The sequence below is a fragment of the Salvelinus namaycush genome, chromosome 33 (genome assembly GCF_016432855.1).
Source record: "Salvelinus namaycush isolate Seneca chromosome 33, SaNama_1.0, whole genome shotgun sequence".
NCBI classification, from domain to species: Eukaryota; Metazoa; Chordata; class Actinopteri; order Salmoniformes; family Salmonidae; genus Salvelinus; species Salvelinus namaycush.
The window spans coordinates 34,595,182-34,618,472 of NC_052339.1; the positions used below are offsets into that span (position 1 = coordinate 34,595,182).

The following is a 23,291-nucleotide window of genomic DNA, read 5'->3' on the forward strand; positions in this document are numbered from 1 at the left end:
GCATGTCCACGTAGTAAGTATACCATGCTTTCGGTATACGTAGCAGCAGGAAGCCTAGTGGTTAGAGCGTTGGGCCAGTAACCGAAAGGTAGCTAGATTGAATCCCCGAGCTGACAAGGTAAAAATCTGTCGTTCTAAGGCAGTTCACCCACTGTTCCAAGGCCGTCATTGTAAATAAGAATTCGTTCTTAACTGACTTGCCTAGTTAAATAAAGGTTAAATAAAAATAAATACGTAACTTTTCAGATTCTTTAGTAGTGGACACTACATCACCACACTCCCTTTTCTTTAGTAGTGGACACTACATCACCACACTCCCTCTCTTCTTTAGTAGTGGACACTACATCACCACACTCCCTCTCTTCTTTAGTAGTGGACACTACATCACCGCACTCCCTCTCTTCTTTAGTTGTGGACACTACATCACCACACTCCCTCTCTTCTTTAGTGGTGGACACTACATCACCACACTCCCTCTCTTCTTTAGTAGTGGACACTACATCACCACACTCCCTCTCTTCTTTAGTAGTGGACACTACATCACCACACTCCCTCTCTTCTTTAGTGGTGGACACTACATCACCACACTCCCTCTCTTCTTTAGTGGTGGACACTACATCACCACACTCCCTCTCTTCTTTAGTAGTGGACACTACATCACCACACTCCCTCTCTTCTTTAGTAGTGGACACTACATCACCACACTCCCTCTCTTCTTTAGTAGTGGACACTACATCACCACACTCCCTCTCTTCTTTAGTTGTGGACACTACATCACCGCACTCCCTCTCTTCTTTAGTAGTGGACACTACATCACCACACTCCCTCTCTTCTTTAGTAGTGGACACTACATCACCACACTCCCTCTCTTCTTTAGTAGTGGACACTACATCACCACACTCCCTCTCTTCTTTAGTAGTGGACACTACATCACCACACTCCCTCTCTTCTTTAGTTGTGGACACTACATCACCACACTCCCTCTCTTCTTTAGTAGTGGACACTACATCACCACACTCCCTCTCTTCTTTAGTTGTGGACACTACATCACCACACTCCCTCTCTTCTTTAGTTGTGGACACACTCCCTCTCTTCTTTAGTAGTGGACACTACATCACCACACTCCCTCTCTTCTTTAGTTGTGGACACTACACTCCCTCTCTTCTTTAGTTGTGGACACTACATCACCACACTCCCTCTCTTCTTTAGTTGTGGACACTACATCACCACACTCCCTCTCTTCTTTAGTAGTGGACACTACATCACCACACTCCCTCTCTTCTTTAGTAGTGGACACTACATCACCACACTCCCTCTCTTCTTTAGTAGTGGACACTACATCACCACACTCCCTCTCTTCTTTAGTAGTGGACACTACATCACCACACTCCCTCTCTTCTTTAGTAGTGGACACTACATCACCACACTCCCTCTCTTCTTTAGTAGTGGACACTACATCACCACACTCCCTCTCTTCTTTAGTGGTGGACACTACATCACCACACTCCCTCTCTTCTTTAGTAGTGGACACTACATCACCACACTCCCTCTCTTCTTTAGTAGTGGACACTACATCACCACACTCCCTCTCTTCTTTAGTAGTGGACACTACATCACCGTACTCCCTCTCTTCTTTAGTAGTGGACACTACATCACCACACTCCCTCTCTTCTTTAGTAGTGGACACTACTTCACCACACTCCCTCTCTTCTTTAGTTGTGGACACTACTTCACCACACTCCCTCTCTTCTTTAGTAGTGGACACTACATCACCACACTCCCTCTCTTCTTTAGTTGTGGACACTACATCACCACACTCCCTCTCTTCTTTAGTTGTGGACACACTCCCTCTCTTCTTTAGTAGTGGACACTACATCACCACACTCCCTCTCTTCTTTAGTTGTGGACACACTCCCTCTCTTCTTTAGTTGTGGACACTACATCACCACACTCCCTCTCTTCTTTAGTAGTGGACACTACATCACCACACTCCCTCTCTTCTTTAGTAGTGGACACTACATCACCACACTCCCTCTCTTCTTTAGTAGTGGACACTACATCACCACACTCCCTCTCTTCTTTAGTAGTGGACACTACATCACCACACTCCCTCTCTTCTTTAGTAGTGGACACTACATCACCACACTCCCTCTCTTCTTTAGTAGTGGACACTACATCACCGTACTCCCTCTCTTCTTTAGTAGTGGACACTACATCACCACACTCCCTCTCTTCTTTAGTAGTGGACACTACTTCACCACACTCCCTCTCTTCTTTAGTTGTGGACACTACTTCACCACACTCCCTCTCTTCTTTAGTAGTGGACACTACATCACCACACTCCCTCTCTTCTTTAGTTGTGGACACTACATCACCACACTCCCTCTCTTCTTTAGTTGTGGACACACTCCCTCTCTTCTTTAGTAGTGGACACTACATCACCACACTCCCTCTCTTCTTTAGTTGTGGACACACTCCCTCTCTTCTTTAGTTGTGGACACTACATCACCACACTCCCTCTCTTCTTTAGTAGTGGACACTACATCACCACACTCCCTCTCTTCTTTAGTAGTGGACACTACATCACCACACTCCCTCTCTTCTTTAGTAGTGGACACTACATCACCACACTCCCTCTCTTCTTTAGTAGTGGACACTACATCACCCCTAGGACACTCCCTCTCTTCTTTAGTAGTGGACACTACATCACCACACTCCCTCTCTTCTTTAGTAGTGGACACTACATCACCACACTCCCTCTCTTCTTTAGTAGTGGACACTACATCACCACACTCCCTCTCTTCTTTAGTGGTGGACACTACATCACCACACTCCCTCTCTTCTTTAGTAGTGGACACTACATCACCACACTCCCTCTCTTCTTTAGTAGTGGACACTACATCACCACACTCCCTCTCTTCTTTAGTAGTGGACACTACATCACCGTACTCCCTCTCTTCTTTAGTAGTGGACACTACATCACCACACTCCCTCTCTTCTTTAGTAGTGGACACTACATCACCACACTCCCTCTCTTCTTTAGTAGTGGACACTACATCACCACACTCCCTCTCTTCTTTAGTAGTGGACACTACATCACCACACTCCCTCTCTTCTTTAGTGGTGGACACTACATCACCACACTCCCTCTCTTCTTTAGTAGTGGACACTACATCACCACACTCCCTCTCTTCTTTAGTAGTGGACACTACATCACCACACTCCCTCTCTTCTTTAGTAGTGGACACTACATCACCGTACTCCCTCTCTTCTTTAGTAGTGGACACTACATCACCACACTCCCTCTCTTCTTTAGTAGTGGACACTACTTCACCACACTCCCTCTCTTCTTTAGTTGTGGACACTACTTCACCACACTCCCTCTCTTCTTTAGTAGTGGACACTACATCACCACACTCCCTCTCTTCTTTAGTAGTGGACACTACATCACCACACTCCCTCTCTTCTTTAGTAGTGGACACTACATCACCACACTCCCTCTCTTCTTTAGTAGTGGACACTACATCACCACACTCCCTCTCTTCTTTAGTTGTGGACACTACTTCACCACACTCCCTCTCTTCTTTAGTTGTGGACACTACTTCACCACACTCCCTCTCTTCTTTAGTAGTGGACACTACATCACCACACTCCCTCTCTTCTTTAGTAGTGGACACTACATCACCACACTCCCTCTCTTCTTTAGTGGTGGACACTACATCACCACACTCCCTCTCTTCTTTAGTAGTGGACACTACATCACCACACTCCCTCTCTTCTTTAGTAGTGGACACTACATCACCACACTCCCTCTCTTCTTTAGTGGTGGACACTACATCACCACACTCCCTCTCTTCTTTAGTGGTGGACACTACATCACCACACTCCCTCTCTTCTTTAGTAGTGGACACTACATCACCACACTCCCTCTCTTCTTTAGTAGTGGACACTACATCACCACACTCCCTCTCTTCTTTAGTAGTGGACACTACATCACCACACTCCCTCTCTTCTTTAGTAGTGGACACTACATCACCACACTCCCTCTCTTCTTTAGTAGTGGACACTACATCACCACACTCCCTCTCTTCTTTAGTAGTGGACACTACATCACCACACTCCCTCTCTTCTTTAGTAGTGGACACTACATCACCACACTCCCTCTCTTCTTTAGTTGTGGACACTACTTCACCACACTCCCTCTCTTCTTTAGTTGTGGACACTACTTCACCACACTCCCTCTCTTCTTTAGTAGTGGACACTACATCACCACACTCCCTCTCTTCTTTAGTAGTGGACACTACATCACCACACTCCCTCTCTTCTTTAGTGGTGGACACTACATCACCACACTCCCTCTCTTCTTTAGTAGTGGACACTACATCACCACACTCCCTCTCTTCTTTAGTAGTGGACACTACATCACCACACTCCCTCTCTTCTTTAGTAGTGGACACTACATCACCACACTCCCTCTCTTCTTTAGTTGTGGACACTACATCACCACACTCCCTCTCTTCTTTAGTAGTGGACACTACATCACCACACTCCCTCTCTTCTTTAGTAGTGGACACTACATCACCACACTCCCTCTCTTCTTTAGTAGTGGACACTACATCACCGTACTCCCTCTCTTCTTTAGTTGTGGACACACTCCCTCTCTTCTTTAGTTGTGGACACTACATCACCACACTCCCTCTCTTCTTTAGTTGTGGACACTACTTCACCACACTCCCTCTCTTCTTTAGTAGTGGACACTACATCACCACACTCCCTCTCTTCTTTAGTAGTGGACATTACACTCCCTCTCTTCTTTAGTAGTGGACACTACATCACCACACTCCCTCTCTTCTTTAGTAGTGGACATTACACTCCCTCTCTTCTTTAGTAGTGGACACTACATCACCACACTCCCTCTCTTCTTTAGTAGTGGACACTACATCACCACACTCCCTCTCTTCTTTAGTTGTGGACACTACTTCACCACACTCCCTCTCTTCTTTAGTAGTGGACACTACATCACCACACTCCCTCTCTTCTTTAGTAGTGGACACTACATCACCACACTCCCTCTCCTTTAGTAGTGGACACTACATCACCGTACTCCCTCTCTTCTTTAGTTGTGGACACACTCCCTCTCTTCTTTAGTTGTGGACACTACATCACCACACTCCCTCTCTTCTTTAGTTGTGGACACTACTTCACCACACTCCCTCTCTTCTTTAGTAGTGGACACTACATCACCACACTCCCTCTCTTCTTTAGTAGTGGACATTACACTCCCTCTCTTCTTTAGTAGTGGACACTACATCACCACACTCCCTCTCTTCTTTAGTAGTGGACATTACACTCCCTCTCTTCTTTAGTAGTGGACACTACATCACCACACTCCCTCTCTTCTTTAGTAGTGGACACTACATCACCACACTCCCTCTCTTCTTTAGTTGTGGACACTACTTCACCACACTCCCTCTCTTCTTTAGTAGTGGACACTACATCACCACACTCCCTCTCTTCTTTAGTAGTGGACACTACATCACCACACTCCCTCTCTTCTTTAGTAGTGGACACTACATCACCACACTCCCTCTCTTCTTTAGTAGTGGACACTACATCACCACACTCCCTCTCTTCTTTAGTAGTGGACACTACATCACCGTACTCCCTCTCCTCTTTAGTAGTGGACACTACATCACCACACTCTCTTCTTTAGTAGTGGACACTACATCACCACACTCTCTTCTTTAGTAGTGGACACTACATCACCACACTCTCTTCTTTAGTAGTGGACACTACATCACCACACTCTCTTCTTTAGTAGTGGACACTACATCACCACACTCCCTCTCTTCTTTAGTAGTGGACACTACATCACCGTACTCCCTTTTCTTTAGTAGTGGACACTACATCACCACACTCCCTCTCTTCTTTAGTAGTGGACACTACATCACCACACTCCCTCTCTTCTTTAGTTGTGGACACTACTTCACCACACTCCCTCTCTTCTTTAGTAGTGGACACTACATCACCACACTCCCTCTCTTCTTTAGTAGTGGACATTACACTCCCTCTCTTCTTTAGTAGTGGACACTACATCACCACACTCCCTCTCTTCTTTAGTAGTGGACATTACACTCCCTCTCTTCTTTAGTAGTGGACACTACATCACCACACTCCCTCTCTTCTTTAGTAGTGGACACTACATCACCACACTCCCTCTCTTCTTTAGTTGTGGACACTACTTCACCACACTCCCTCTCTTCTTTAGTAGTGGACACTACATCACCACACTCCCTCTCTTCTTTAGTAGTGGACACTACATCACCACACTCCCTCTCTTCTTTAGTAGTGGACACTACATCACCACACTCCCTCTCTTCTTTAGTAGTGGACACTACATCACCACACTCCCTCTCTTCTTTAGTAGTGGACACTACATCACCGTACTCCCTCTCCTCTTTAGTAGTGGACACTACATCACCACACTCTCTTCTTTAGTAGTGGACACTACATCACCACACTCTCTTCTTTAGTAGTGGACACTACATCACCACACTCTCTTCTTTAGTAGTGGACACTACATCACCACACTCTCTTCTTTAGTAGTGGACACTACATCACCACACTCCCTCTCTTCTTTAGTAGTGGACACTACATCACCGTACTCCCTTTTCTTTAGTAGTGGACACTACATCACCACACTCCCTCTCTTCTTTAGTAGTGGACACTACATCACCACACTCCCTCTCTTCTTTAGTTGTGGACACTACATCACCGCACTCCCTCTCTTCTTTAGTAGTGGACACTACATCACCACACTCCCTCTCTTCTTTAGTTGTGGACACTACATCACCACACTCCCTCTCTTCTTTAGTAGTAGACACTACATCACCACACTCCCTCTCCTGCTCTTGGTCCTTATCTTTGTAAGTCACCTGTGTGATTTATCAGTTTCTTTATGAAAATATTAAACAAACGCCATGACAGTATCTAAATCAAGAGGCTATTAGCAGCACACTACAAATGCATGCTGGGCCGGGCATGACCTGAGCTGGTGAAGAGAGCGTTACTGGAGCGAAATTACAGCGGGCCAAAGGGCCGACGCTCCAGCCTTTGGGAATCTCGCTCCATGCTCCAGTTAAATAGGGCAAGCTCCACTCCTCACTCTGCTCCAGCTCCACTCCAGCTCCCATACTCTGCTAGATAAAAGAGAAAAGAGAGAGAGAGGGAGAGCTGTCCGTCTCCACTGTGTCCTAGGCAATCCATGATGGCATTAGGAGCCACAAAGCCAATGTGTCGGCCATACTGTGTTGGCATCCAGGTACAGATGGGATCATGGCATCAGCATTAAGCAGGGCGGGAGAGGTTGAATAGTATGGTATTGATTCATCCAATCTCATCAGAATGTGGTGTTTAATCCGGGTAGCCTCTGAGAATAACATCGCCGAATACAATGATACGGTGACAGAGTTCATCAGGAAGTGTAGAGGAGATGTTGTTCCCACTGTGACTAGTAAAACCAACCCAAACCAGAAACCCGTGGATAGACGGCAGCATTCGCAGAAAACTGAAAGCTCGAACCACCACATTTAACCATGGCACGGTGACTGAGAATATGACAGAATACAAACAGTGTAGTTATTCCCTCCGTAAGGCAAATCAGACAGTCGCAATTCAACGGCTCAGAGATGAGACGTTTGTGGCAGGGTCTACAGACAATCACGGACTACAAAAGTGACAAGCTAAAACCCCTCCTTTGCCGGCTTTGAGGATAACACAGTGTCACCGATCCCGGTCTGCTGTCCCCACTTGCTTCAAGATGTCCACCATTGTTCCTGTTCCCAAGAAAGCAAAGGTAACTGAACTAAATGACTGTCGCCCCGTAGCACTCACTTCTGTCATCATGAAGTGCTTTGAGAGACTAGTCAAGGATCATATCACCTCTACCTTACCTGACACTCTATACCCAGTTCAGTTTGCATACCGCCCCAATAGATCCAAGGAATGATATCCACCCTCTTCATCAGACCAGTAGACTGGAACCCTCTACCTTATAGAATGATATCCACCCTCTTCATCAGACCAGTAGACTGGAACCCTCTCTACCTTACAGAATGATATCCACCCTCTTCATCAGACCAGTAGACTGGAACCCTCTCTACCTTACAGAATGATATCCACCCTCTTCATCAGACCAGTAGACTGGAACCCTCTACCTTATAGAATGATATCCACCCTCTTCATCAGACCAGTAGACTGGAACCCTCTCTACCGTACAGAATGATATCCACCCTCTTCATCAGACCAGTAGACTGGAACCCTCTCTACCTTACAGAATGATATCCACCCTCTTCATCAGACCAGTAGACTGGAACCCTCTCTACCTTACAGAATGATATCCACCCTCTTCATCAGACCAGTAGACTGGAACCCTCTCTACCTTACAGAATGATATCCACCCTCTTCATCAGACCAGTAGACTGGAACCCTCTCTACCTTACAGAATGATATCCACCCTCTTCATCAGACCAGTAGACTGGAACCCTCTCTACCTTACAGAATGATATCCACCCTCTTCATCAGACCAGTAGACTGGAACCCTCTCTACCTTACAGAATGATATCCACCCTCTTCATCAGACCAGTAGACTGGAACCCTCTCTACCTTACAGAATGATATCCACCCTCTTCATCAGACCAGTAGACTGGAACCCTCTCTACCTTACAGAATGATATCCACCCTCTTCATCAGACCAGTAGACTGGAACCCTCTCTACCTTACAGAATGATATCCACCCTCTTCATCAGACCAGTAGACTGGAACCCTCTCTACCTTACAGAATGATATCCACCCTCTTCATCAGACCAGTAGACTGGAACCCTCTACTTACAGAATAATATCCACCCTCTTCATCAGACCAGTAGACTGGAACCCTCTACTTAACAGAATGATATCCGCCCTCTTCATCAGACCAGTAGACTGGAACCCTCTACTTACAGAATAATATCCACCCTCTTCATCAGACCAGTAGACTGGAACCCTCTACTTAACAGAATGATATCCGCCCTCTTCATCAGACCAGTAGACTGGAACCCTCTACTTAACAGAATGATATCCGCCCTCTTCATCAGACCAGTAGACTGGAACCCTCTCTACCGTACAGAATGATATCCACCCTCTTCATCAGACCAGTAGACTGGAACCCTCTCTACCTTACAGAATGATATCCACCCTCTTCATCAGACCAGTAGACTGGAACCCTCTACCTTATAGAATGATATCTACCCTCTTCATCAGACCAGTAGACTGGAACCCTCTCTACCTTACAGAATGATATCCACCCTCTTCATCAGACCAGTAGACTGGAACCCTCTCTAACTTACAGAATGATATCCACCCTCTTCATCAGACCAGTAGACTGGAACCCTCTCTACCGTACAGAATGATATCCACCCTCTTCATCAGACCAGTAGACTGGAACCCTCTCTACCTTACAGAATGATATCCACCCTCTTCATCAGACCAGTAGACTGGAACCCTCTACTTACAGAATGATATCCACCCTCTTCATCAGACCAGTAGACTGGAACCCTCTACCTTATAGAATGATATCCACCCTCTTCATCAGACCAGTAGACTGGAACCCTCTCTACCTTACAGAATGATATCCACCCTCTTCATCAGACCAGTAGACTGGAACCCTCTCTACCTTACAGAATGATATCCACCCTCTTCATCAGACCAGTAGACTGGAACCCTCTCTACCTTACAGAATGATATCCACCCTCTTCATCAGACCAGTAGACTGGAACCCTCTACTTACAGAATGATATCCACCCTCTTCATCAGACCAGTAGACTGGAACCCTCTCTACCTTACAGAATGATATCCACCCTCTTCGTTTAGTTTGATAAATGACCTGTTACTAAGCAACATGCCCACTCAGCGTACTCACAGAGCATGGATGGATCTTGACAGTGTCCTAGCTTGCTGATTCAATAGTTACTAAGCTATACAGTACTATTCATCAATGAGGAGCCGCTAGGCTAGCTAGTAGCTATAGTAGTCAATGAGGAGGCGCTAGGCTAGCTCGTAGCACCAGGACTCAATGAGGAGGCGCTAGGCTAGCTAGTAGCTATAGTAGTCAATGAGGAGGCGCTAGACTAGCTCGTAGCACCAGGACTCATCAATGAGGAGGCGCTAGGCTAGCTCGTAGCACCGGGACTCATCAATGAGGAGGCGCTAGGCTAGCTCGTAGCACCAGGACTCAATGAGGAGGCGCTAGGCTAGCTCGTAGCACCAGGACTCAATGAGGAGGCGCTAGGCTAGCTAGTAGCTATAGTACTAAATGAGGAGGCGCGAGACTAGCTCGTAGCACCAGGACTCATCAATGAGGTAGCGCTAGGCTAGCTAGTAGCTACAGTACTCATCAACGAGGTGGCGCAAGGCTAGCTAGTAGCAACAGTACTCAACAACGAGGAGGTGCTAAGCTAGCTAGCGAGCTAGTAGCTACAGTACTCAATGAAGAGGCGCTATGCTAGCTACTTACCTGAGGTGAATCGAAAGGATACCGACCACTGAATTTGAAAAGCAACTGAAATTTCTCTCCTTCATAGAGCGTGCCCGTGGCTCCTTCCATATCTACAATCCATCTGGAAGACAAGACACAACAAATACCATATTAAATGATTATATATTACTGTATATTTGATTCTCCAATATAAACAAACAAGTGTGTGTGTGTTCATGTATGGTCTGGGTCGTAGGTCAATCAGAGATGGAGAGGATTGGTCCCTGGCCTTATCAACATGCCTGAGGATAATGCATTCACTTATTTCTCATTCTGACAGAAAGACCCAACGATAAAGCCCTGTCATGATGCGTCCTTATAGAAGACCCAACGATAAAGCCCTGTCATGATGCGTCCTTATAGAAGACCCAACGATAAAGCCCTGTCATGATGCGTCCTTATAGAAGACCCAACGATAAAGCCCTGTCATGATGCGTCCTTATAGAAGACCCAACGATAAAGCCCTGTCATGATGCGTCCTTATAGAAGACCCAACGATAAAGCCCTGTCATGATGCGTCCTTATAGAAGACCCAACGATAAAGCCCTGTCATGATGCGTCCTTATAGAAGACCCAACGATAAAGCCCTGTCATGATGCGTCCTTATAGAAGACCCAACGATAAAGCCCTGTCATGATGCGTCCTTATAGAAGACCCAACGATAAAGCCCTGTCATGATGCGTCCTTATAGAAGACCCAACGATAAAGCCCTGTCATGATGCGTCCTTATAGAAGACCCAACGATAAAGCCCTGTCATGATGCGTCCTTATAGAAGACCCAACGATAAAGCCCTGTCATGATGCGTCCTTATAGAAGACCCAACGATAAAGCCCTGTCATGATGCGTCCTTATAGAAGACCCAACGATAAAGCCCTGTCATGATGCGTCCTTATAGAAGACCCAACGATAAAGCCCTGTCATGATGCGTCCTTATAGAAGACCCAACGATAAAGCCCTGTCATGATGCGTCCTTATAGAAGACCCAACGATAAAGCCCTGTCATGATGCGTCCTTATAGAAGACCCAACGATAAAGCCCTGTCATGATGCGTCCTTATAGAAGACCCAACGATAAAGCCCTGTCATGATGCGTCCTTATAGAAGTCCCAACGATAAAGCCCTGTCATGATGCGTCCTTATAGAAGACCCAGTAGGAGTTAGACACCCGACCAGTCCAGTACAGCAGATCGTTCAGATGACCTCTGAGGATCAGGCCACGTCTGTCCAGTACAGCAGATCGTTCAGATGACCTCTGAGGATCAGGTCACGTCTGTCCAGTACAGCAGATCGTTCAGATGACCTCTGAGGATCAGGTCACGTCTGTCCAGTACAGCAGATCGTTCAGATGACCTCTGAGGATCAGGCCACGTCTGTCCAGTACAGCAGATCGTTCAGATGACCTCTGAGCATCAGGTCACGTCTGTCCAGTACAGCAGATCGTTCAGATGACCTCTGAGGATCAGGTCACGTCTGTCCCCTCCTCACCGTTTGTTGCCTCTCCCACAGGAGAGAGAGACACACACTCAGACAGAAACAGGGGTTTTGAACTCCCACAGTCCTTAGCGGTCCTCCCCAGTCAAACCAGATGATTTGTGGGACCAGGGCAGGCACTAGGCAGCAAACAGTGAGTGGACATTGTCTAGCTGCTTCCCCTCCCCCAACTCCTGTGTGTATGTCAGTGTCAAGTCTGGATGGGTGTAAAACACTATTTTCAGTGTGAACTCTGAATCAATACATTTTCAAAGGGCATAACTTAAAAGACGACTTGGTTCATCATAGAGTTGGGATGAAAAATGAACCGAACATCTGTTTTTCAAAATTTGTAATAATTAATAAAAAATGAAAGGCTGAAATGTCTTGAATCAATAAGTACTCAACCTCTTTGTTATGGCCTAAAGAAGCTCAGGGGTAAAAATGTGCTTAACAAGTCACATAATAAGTTGCATGAACTCTGTGTGCAATAAGTGTTTAATAACATATATATTTTTAAATGACTACCTCATTAGGGGCGGCAGGTAGCCTAGTGGTTAGAGTGTAGCGGTGGCAGGTAGCCTAGTGGTTAGAGTGTAGCGGTGGCAGGTAGCCTAGTGGTTAGAGCGTTGGGCCAGTAACCAAAAGGTTGCTAGATCGAATCCCTGAGCTGACAAGGTAAACATCTGTCGTTCAATGAATGCAGTTCCTAGGCCGTCATTGTAAATAAGAATTTGTTCTTAACTGACTTGCCTGGTTAAATAAAGGTTAAATAAATAATCAAAATAAATCTCTGTACCCCACACATGCAATTATCTGTAAGGTCCCTCAGTCGAGTAGTGAATTTCAAAACACCGATTCAACCAAAGACCAGGGAGGTTTTTCAATGCCTCGTAAAAAAGGGAACCAATTGGTAGATGGGTAAAACTAAAATAAAAAAAAGCAGACATTGAATATCCCTTTGAGCACGGTGAAGTTAGTCACTACAAAGATACAGGCGTCCTTCATAACTCAGTTGGAGGATGAGGAAGGAAACTGGCTCAGGGATTTCACCATGACCATGGCCAATGGTGACTTTAAAACAGTTACCGAGTTTAATGGCTGTGACAGGAGAAAACTGAGGATGGATCAACAACTCTGTAGTTACTCCACAATACTAACATAATTAACAGAGTGAAAAGTAAGAAGCTTGCACAGAATGAAAATATTCCAAAACATGCATCCTGTTTACAACAAAGCACTAAAGTAATAATTCTGCAAAAAATGTGGCAAAGCAATTCACCTGAATACAAAGTGCAAATCCAACACAACACATTACTGAGTACCACTTTCTCAGCATAGTGGCGTCTGCATCATGTTATGGGTATGCTTGTATTCGCTAAGGACTGGGGAGTTTTTCAGGATAAAAAATAAATGGACCACAGGCAAAATCGTAGAGTGAAACCTGGTTGTCTGCTTTCCACCAGACACAGAGATTAATTCACCTTTCAGCAGGACAATAACCTAAAACGCGTTTCCAAGAGTCCAATGGTGGTCCAATGGTGGCAAGCTTTCCACCACTCCAGCCGACACTTGGCATTGCGCATGGTGATATTAGGCTTGTGTGCAGCTGCTCAGCCATGGAAACCCATATCATGAAGCTCCCGACGAACAATTATTGTGCTGACGTTGCTTCCAGAGGCAGTTTGGAACTCGGTAGTGAGTGTTGCAACCAAGGACAGAATTATTACACGCAACATGCTGAAGGGGTGTCCACATAACTTTGTATATATAGTATACATTACTTAATCTGTTGTTAAATGTGTGAAATTAGTTTAGAAATAGTTTAGGTTCAGTTTTGAGGCAATTATCGACTGGGCACCGCATATTCCACTGTCGGGAGACTGAGCAGAGCAGGCCCTAGTGTCGGCAGACTGAGCAGAGCAGGCCCTAGTGTCGGCAGACTGAGCAGAGCAGGCCCTAGTGTCGGCAGACTGAGCAGAGCAGGCCCTAGTGTCGGCAGACTGAGCAGAGCAGGCCCTAGTGTCGGCAGACTGAGCAGAGCAGGCCCTAGTGTCGGCAGACTGAGCAGAGCAGGCCCTAGTGTCGGGAGACTGAGCAGAGCAGGCCCTAGTGTCGGGAGACTGAGCAGAGCAGGCCCTAGTGTCGGCAGACTGAGCAGAGCAGGCCCTAGTGTCGGCAGACTGAGCAGAGCAGGCCCTAGTGTCGGCAGACTGAGCAGAGCAGGCCCTAGTGTCGGCAGACTGAGCAGAGCAGGCCCTAGTGTCGGGAGACTGATCAGAGCAGGCCCTAGTGTCAGGAGACTGATCAGAGCAGGCCCTAGTGTCAGGAGACTGATCAGAGCAGGCCCTAGTGTCAGGAGACTGATCAGAGCAGGCCCTAGTGTCAGGAGACTGATCAGAGCAGGCCCTAGTGTCAGGAGACTGATCAGAGCAGGCCCTAGTGTCAGGAGACTGATCAGAGCAGGCCCTAGTGTCGGGAGACTGAGCAGAGCAGGCCCTAGTGTCAGGAGACTGATCAGGCCCTAGTGTCGGGAGACTGAGCAGAGCAGGCCCTAGTGTCAGGAGACTGATCAGGCCCTAGTGTCAGGAGACTGAGCAGAGCAGGCCCTAGTAGGGAAAATCATAAAACTGGTTATAACTCCAGTTCTCTTTGTGATATTAAGGTTTCTAACAATGGCAGAGTAATAAAGATAAAAAATGAATAAGCAGAAAATGACGACTTAAAATATTGTTAACACAAGAACTGCTTATCATTGTATTGGTTGTTATTAAGGAGCAAAATAGTTACGAAATGACTGCTCTTCCATCAACAACAGATACTAAACGCTAACACGCACGCTGAGATGCCGAGTATGACTGGACATGGGCCTGATATTTCACTCTGTCACATGGAAATGCATTGATTTGGTTTTGATGCTGTTGTTTATTGAGAAACACTCAAAATGTTATAATCTCCGTATCAGACAAGAACGGCTGTTACACAACCCCCCCCCCCCCCCCCCCCCCAAAAATGACATCATATGGAACAAAACCAAACAGTATGCTGCTTGTGTCTTTCAGTCAAGTCTGTGAATAAATCAAAATTAAATCGTCATAGTAACCATTACACAACAGAGAAAAACATTCCGCCAGGCACGCAGAGTATTGTCAAGCTGAAGCTCTACTAGCAAAGCCACACCCCGGGCCGTACCGCCCTAACATCAAGGATAAGATCCAACTCAACATGTTCTGGAAGGTTCTCATTCCAGTGACTCATGCCATTCCTGACAGACAGAGATCTGGGGTGTATTCATTGTTGCAATGCACATCGTAGCAAAACGTTTTGCAATGAAAATAAAGAGTTTCTATTGGATAAATTCAGGTATGTAGGAGAGGAGAGGAGAGCGTGTTTCCTTATGCAAGGAAGAACAGCTGAAACTACTACTGAGCTCATTCTGCTCAGCAGCATTCAGTCTATCCACTTCTGCATGTGTCATTAAGCAGACTCTTATCCAGAGCCACTATAGTAGTGAGTCATTTAATAGACTCTCTGATCCAGAGACACTACAGTAGTGAGTCATTTAGCAGACTATCTTATCCAGAGCCACTACAGTAGTGAGTCATTTAGCAGACTCTCTTATCCAGAGCCACTACAGTAGTGAGTCATTTAGCAGACTCTCTTATCCAGAGCCACTACAGTAGTGAGTCATTTAGCAGACTCTCTTATCCAGAGCCACTACAGTAGTGAGTCATTTAGCAGACTCTCTTATCCAGAGCCACTACAGTAGTGAGTCATTTAGCAGACTCTTATCCAGAGCCACTACAGTAGTGAGTCATTTAGCAGACTCTCTTATCCAGAGCCACTACAGTAGTGAGTCATTTAGCAGACTCTCTTATCCAGACACTCTACAGTAGGGAGTCATTTAACAGACTCTCTGATTCGGAGATACTACAGTAGTGAATCATTTAGCAGACTTTCTTATCCAGAGCCACTACAGCAGTGAGTCATTTAACAGACTCTCTTATCCAGAGGCACTACAGTAATGAGTCATACATTTTCTTACTAGTCCCCCATGGGAATCGAACCCACAACTGTTCAGTTCACATCCTCATTCCTCGCTAGTTTCAGAAAAGAGAATTCTAATATCCCAAAACTCTGCTTAAACTAGAAAATAAGTCTAAACTACATGACGAGTGATGCAAGTTAGCAACGGCGCTAATCCAATGAATCTGTTATATTTTCCTAAAGCTTCCCCATGGAATTATTAGGTTGTCCTAACCTGGATATCGTCAACCTAATTTCCTCAGTACACACCATCGCTTTATAAACACAATAACATAACACCACATTTGGTTAGGCTACAATATTTCTCACACTTGAATGAAATCGGGACGACGGCCACAATCAAGAGTAGAGGGATAATGCCTATTCAAGCCCTTGTACGGCTAAATCACCAGACTGCACGAGGAAACACCGTCACCGCATGTCTGCCTTACACCGTCACGTCTGCCTTACACCGTCACCGCATGTCTGCCTTACACCGTCACCGCATGTCTGCCTTACACCGTCACGTCTGCCTTACACCGTCACCGCATGTCCGCCTTACACCGTCACGCATGTCCGCCTTACACCGTCACGCATGTCCGCCTTACACCGTCACGTCCGCCTTACACCGTCACCGCATGTCTGCCTTACACCGTCACGTCTCCCTTACACCGTCACCGCATGTCTGCCTTACACCGTCACGTCCGCCTTACACCGTCACCGCATGTCTGCCTTACACCGTCACGTCTCCCTTACACCGTCACCGCATGTCTGCCTTACACCGTCACCGCATGTCCGCCTTACACCGTCACCGCATGTCTGCCTTACACCGTCACCGCATGTCTGCCTTACACCGTCACGTCTGCCTTACACCGTCACCGCATGTCCGCCTTACACCGTCACCGCATGTCCGCCTTACACCGTCACGTCCGCCTTACACCGTCACCGCATGTCCGCCTTACACCGTCACGTCTCCCTTACACCGTCACCGCATGTCTGCCTTACACCGTCACGTCCGCCTTACACCGTCACCGCATGTCTGCCTTACACCGTCACCGCACGTCCGCCTTACACCGTCACCGCGCGTCCGCCTTACACCGTCACCGCGCGTCCGCCTTACACCGTCACCGCGCGTCCGCCTTACACCGTCACCGCGCGTCGCCTTACACCGTCACCGCGCGTCCGCCTTACACCGTCACCGCGCGTCCGCCTTACACCGTCACCGCGCGTCCGCCTTACACCGTCACCGCGCGTCCGCCTTACACCGTCACCGCGCGTCCGCCTTACACCGTCACCGCGCGTCCGCCTTACACCGTCACCGCGCGTCCGCCTTACACCGTCACCGCGCGTCCGCCTTACACCGTCACCGCGCGTCCGCCTTACACCGTCACCGCGCGTCCGCCTTACACCGTCACCGCGCGTCCGCCTTACACCGTCACCGCGCGTCCGCCTTACACCGTCACCGCGCGTCCGCCTTACACCGTCACCGCGCGTCCGCCTTACACCGTCACCGCGCGTCCGCCTTACACCGTCACCGCGCGTCCGCCTTACACCGTCACCGCGCGTCCGCCTTACACCGTCACCGCGCGTCCGCCTTACACCGTCACCGCGCGTCCGCCTTACACCGTCACCGCGCGTCCGCCTTACACCGTCACCGCGCGTCCGCCTTACACCGTCACCGCGCGTCCGCCTTACACCGTCACCGCGCGTCCGCCTTACACCGTCACCGCACGTCCGCCTTACACCGTCACCGCACGTCCGCCTTACACCGTCACCGCACGTCCGCCTTACACCGTCACCGCACGTCCGCCTTACACCGTCACCGCACGTCCGCCTTACACCGTCACCGCACGTCCGCCTTACACCGTCACCGCACGTCCGCCTTACACCGTCACCGCACGTCCGCCTTACACCGACACCGCACGTCCGCCTTACACCGACACCGCACGTCCGCATTACACCGACACCGCACGTCCGCATTACACCGTCACCGCACGTCCGCCTTACACCGTCACCGCACGTCCGCCTTACACCGTCACCGCACGTCCGCCTTACACCGTCACCGCACGTCCGCCTTACACCGTCACCGCACGTCCGCCTTACACCGTCACCGCACGTCCGCCTTACACCGTCACCGCACGTCCGCCTTACACCGTCACCGCACGTCCGCCTTACACCGTCACCGCAAGTCCGCCTTACACCGTCACCGCAAGTCCGCCTTACACCGTCACCGCATGTCCGCCTTACACCGTCACCGCATGTCCGCCTTACACCGTCACCGCATGTCCGCCTTACACCGTCACCGCATGTCCGCCTTACACCGTCACCGCATGTCCGCCTTACACCGTCACCGCATGTCCGCCTTACACCGTCACCGCATGTCCGCCTTACACCGTCACCGCATGTCCGCCTTACACCGTCACCGCATGTCCGCCTTACACCGTCACCGCATGTCCGCCTTACACCGTCACCGCATGTCCGCCTTACACCGTCACCGCATGTCCGCCTTACACCGTCACCGCATGTCCGCCTTACACCGTCACCGCATGTCCGCCTTACACCGTCACCGCATGTCCGCCTTACACCGTCACCGCATGTCCGCCTTACACCGTCACCGCATGTCCGCCTTACACCGTCACCGCATGTCCGCCTTACACCGTCACCGCATGTCCGCCTTACACCGTCACCGCATGTCCGCCTTACACCGTCACCGCATGTCCGCCTTACACCGTCACCGCATGTCCGCCTTACACCGTCACCGCATGTCCGCCTTACACCGTCACCGCATGTCTGCCTTACACCGTCACCGCATGTCTGCATTACACCGTCACCGCATGTCCGCCTTACACCGTCACCGCATGTCTGCATTACACCGTCACTACAGCGTTACACTACCCTCGCACCAAACTGTTAATCTACACTCACACCACACTGTTAATCTACCCTGACACACTACCCTCACTACACTGGTACACTACCCTCACTACAATGTTACACTACCCTGTCACACTACCCTCACTACAATGTTACACTACCCTGTCACACTACCCTCACTACACTGTCACACTACCCTCACTACACTGTCACACTACCCTCACTACACTGTCACACTACCCTCACTACACTGTTACACTACCCTCACTACACTGTTACACTACCCTCTCTACACTACCCTGACACACTACCCTGACACCACACTGTTAATCTACCCTGACACCACACTGTTAATCTACCCTGACACCACACCGTCACACTACACTGTTACACTACCCACACCACACTGTTATCCTACCCTGACAAACTACCCTACCATGACACACTTACCCTACCCTGTTACACTACCCTCACTACACTGTTACACTACCCTGTTACACTGTCACACTACCCTCACTACACTGTTACACTACCCTCACTATACTGTTACACTACCCTCACTACACTGTTATCCTACCCTGACAAACTACCCTACCATGACACACTTACCCTACCCTGTTACACTACCCTCACTACACTGTTACACTACCCTGTTACACTGTCACACTACCCTCACTACACTGTTACACTACCCTCACTATACTGTTACACTACCCTCACTACACTGTTAATCTACCCTGACACCACACTGTTAATCTACCCTGACACACTACCCTCACACTGTTAATCTACCCTGACACACTACCCTCACACGGTTACACTACCCTCACATCACACTGTTACACTACCCTCACATCACACTGTTACACTACCCTCACTACACTGTTAATCTACCCTGACACACTGCCCTCACTACACTGTTACACTACCCTGTTACACTGTTACACTACCCTCACTACACTGTTACACTACCCTCACTACACTACCCTACCATGACACACTGTTACCCTATCCTGTTACACTACCCTCACTACACTGTTACACTACCCTCACTACACTGTTACACTACCCTCACTATACTGTTACACTACCCACACTACACTGTTACACTACCCACACTACACTGTTACACTACCCTCACCACACTGTTATCCTACCCTGACAAACTACCCTACCATGACACACTGTTACCCTATCCTGTTACACTACCCTCACTACACTGTTACACTACCCTCACATCACACTGTCACACTACCCACACTACACTGTTACACTACCCACACTACCCTGTTACACTACCCTCACTACACTGTTACACTACCCACACCATTATCCTACCCTGACACACTACCCTACCATGACACACTGTTACCCTATCCTGTTACACTACCCTCACTACACTGTTACACTACCCTCACATCACACTGTCACACTACCCACACTACACTGTTACACTACCCTCACTACACTGTTACACTACCCTCACTACACTGTTACACTACCCTCACACTACACCGTTACACTACCCTCACTATACTGTTACACTACCCTCACTACACTGTTACACTACCCACACCATTATCCTACCCTGACACACTACCCTACCCTGTTACACTACCCTCACTACACTGTTACACTACCCTCACTACACTGTTACACTACCCTCACTACACTGTTACACTACCCTCACTACACTGTTACACTACCCTCACACTACACCGTTACACTACCCTGACACTACACCGTTACACTACCCTGACACTACACTGTTAATCTACCCTTTATGTGCTTTATGTCGTGTTCATGTGCTACCCTACCATGACACACTTACCCTACCCTGTTACACTACCCTCACATCACACTGTTACACTACCCTCACTACACTGTTACACTACCCTCACTACACTGTTACACTACCCTCACTATACTACCCTCACTACACTGTTACACTACCCACACCATTATCCTACCCTGACACACTACCCTACCATGACACACTGTTACCCTACCCTGTTACACTACCCTCACTACACTGTTACACTACCCTCACTACACTGTTACACTACCCTCACTACACTGTTACACTACCCTCACTATACTACCCTCACTACACTGTTACACTACCCACACCATTATCCTACCCTGACACACTACCCTACCATGACACACTGTTACCCTACCCTGTTACACTACCCTCACTACACTGTTACACTACCCTCACTACACTGTTACACTACCCTCACTACACTGTTACACTACACCGTTACACTACCCTGACACTACACTGTTAATCTACCCTGACACACTACCCTCACACTACACTGTTAATCTACCCTGACACACTACCCTCACACTACACTGTTAATCTACCCTGACACACTACCCTCACTACACTGTTACACTACCCACACCATTATCCTACCCTGACACACTACCCTACCATGACACACTGTTACCCTACCCTGTTACACTACCCTCACTACACTGTTACACTACCCTCACTACACTGTTACACTACCCTCACTACACTGTTACACTACACCGTTACACTACCCTGACACTACACTGTTAATCTACCCTGACACACTACCCTCACACTACACTGTTAATCTACCCTGACACACTACCCTCACACTACACTGTTAATCTACCCTGACACTACACCGTCACACTACACCGTTACACAACCCTGACACTACACTGTTAATCTACCCTTTATGTGCTTTATGTCGTGTTCATGTGCTAGTCGGAACTAGGAAATGTCCAACTTGCTAACTGGTTGAACGCGGTACGTGTATAACTACAACCAGTAAGCAAGTCTGACATGTCCGAGTTTCCTAGTTCCGACTAGCATGTGAATGCGACAATAGCTAGTGTACCAGTCAGTGGGTCTGGGATGACCTTGTTTGATCCACAGCCCAGCAGCATGGCCGTGGCTAGAGAGGCAGTCAGCTTCCTTATCTCTGGGTGTATCTGAAGAAGACGTTAGACTTTGTCACTATTAAAAAACAACTTTAATGAGCAAGCCTTCCTTCATGACCTGGCCTCTGTAAATTGGTATAGAATCAGCTTGATCCCCTCTGTCGAAGACGCTTGGACCTTGTTTTTTTTATATTTTCAGTGGTATTGTTAACAAACACGCCCCCATAAAGAAAATGAGAATTAAAAACAGGTTCAGCCCCTGGTTCGACCGTGATCTGGCAGAGTTACTCCACCTCAAGAATTGCATTTGGCAAAAGGCTCGGCATACGCATACTCAGGCTGACTGGCTCGTGCAGTCAGGCTATCCGGAAGGCTAAAGTTAGTTAGTTACTTTAAGGAGCAGATCTCTCTCTCTGTGGGTCTAACCCCGAGAAGTTCTGGAAAACGGTTAAAGACCTGGAGAATAAACCCTCCTCCTCACAGCTGCCCATGTCCCTTAATGATGATGTGGTTGTTACTGACTAGAAGCACATGGCTGAGCTCTTTAATCACCACTTCATTAAGTCAGGATTCCTATTTGACTCAGCCATGCCTCCTTGCCCGTCCACCATTTCCTCATCTCCCACCCCTTCTAATGCGACTATCCCCGATGCTTCTCCCTATTTTCCCCCTGCCCTGCTACAAAGTTTCTCCCTGCAGGCGGTCACTGAGTCCGAGGTGCTAAAGGAGCTCCTTAAACTTGACCCCAAAAAACCATCTAGGTCAGATGGTTTAGACCCTTTCTTCTTTAAGGTTGCTGCCCCTATCATCACTAAGCCTATCTCTGACCTTTATAACCTGTCTCTCCTCTCTGGGGAGGTTCCCATTGCTTGGAAGGCAGCCACAGTGCATCCTTTATTTAACTGACTTGCCTAGTTAAATAAAAAATAACAATTGTTGTCTCTACCTTCTTGCCCTTTGTGCTGTTGTCTGTGCCCAATAATGTTTGTACCATGTTTTGCGCTGCTACCATGTTGTGTTGCTACCATGCTGTGTTGTCGTCTTAGGTCTCTCTTTATGTAGTGTTGTGTTGTCTCTCTTGTCGTGATGTCTGTTTTGACCTATTTTTAATTGTATTTTTAATCCCAGCCCCCGTCCCCGCAGGAGGCCTTTTGCCTTTTGGTAGGCCGTCAATGTAAATAAGAATTTGTGCTTAACTGTCCTCCCTTGTTAAATAGCTTTTTAAAATGTATCTAACCACCTGTACCTGGGATTTGTGTACTGTGTTATCTTCTATACATGATGGATCCATACCGACGCCCCTGAGTACTGAGCAGGTACTTGGTGTGTGTTCATCTTCTTCACAATGAAATGAGCCAGTGGGAAATGTTACAGATCTGTGCAAAAAAGCAAGACATGCATATCCACACTAGGACACATAAGAGTCAGC

General features: G+C 47.9%; 1 protein-coding gene across 1 annotated transcript in view; it reads right to left on the minus strand.

Annotated features, from left to right (window-relative positions):
- flj11011l (probable ubiquitin-conjugating enzyme E2 W-B) overlaps positions 1-23,291 on the minus strand; it is a 43,464-nt gene that overhangs the window by 14,432 nt on the left and 5,741 nt on the right. The window contains exon 3 of the mRNA XM_038972612.1: positions 10,550-10,652. Within this exon, the coding sequence (XP_038828540.1) occupies positions 10,550-10,652 (103 nt within the window). The remainder of the gene's footprint in view (positions 1-10,549; positions 10,653-23,291) is intronic.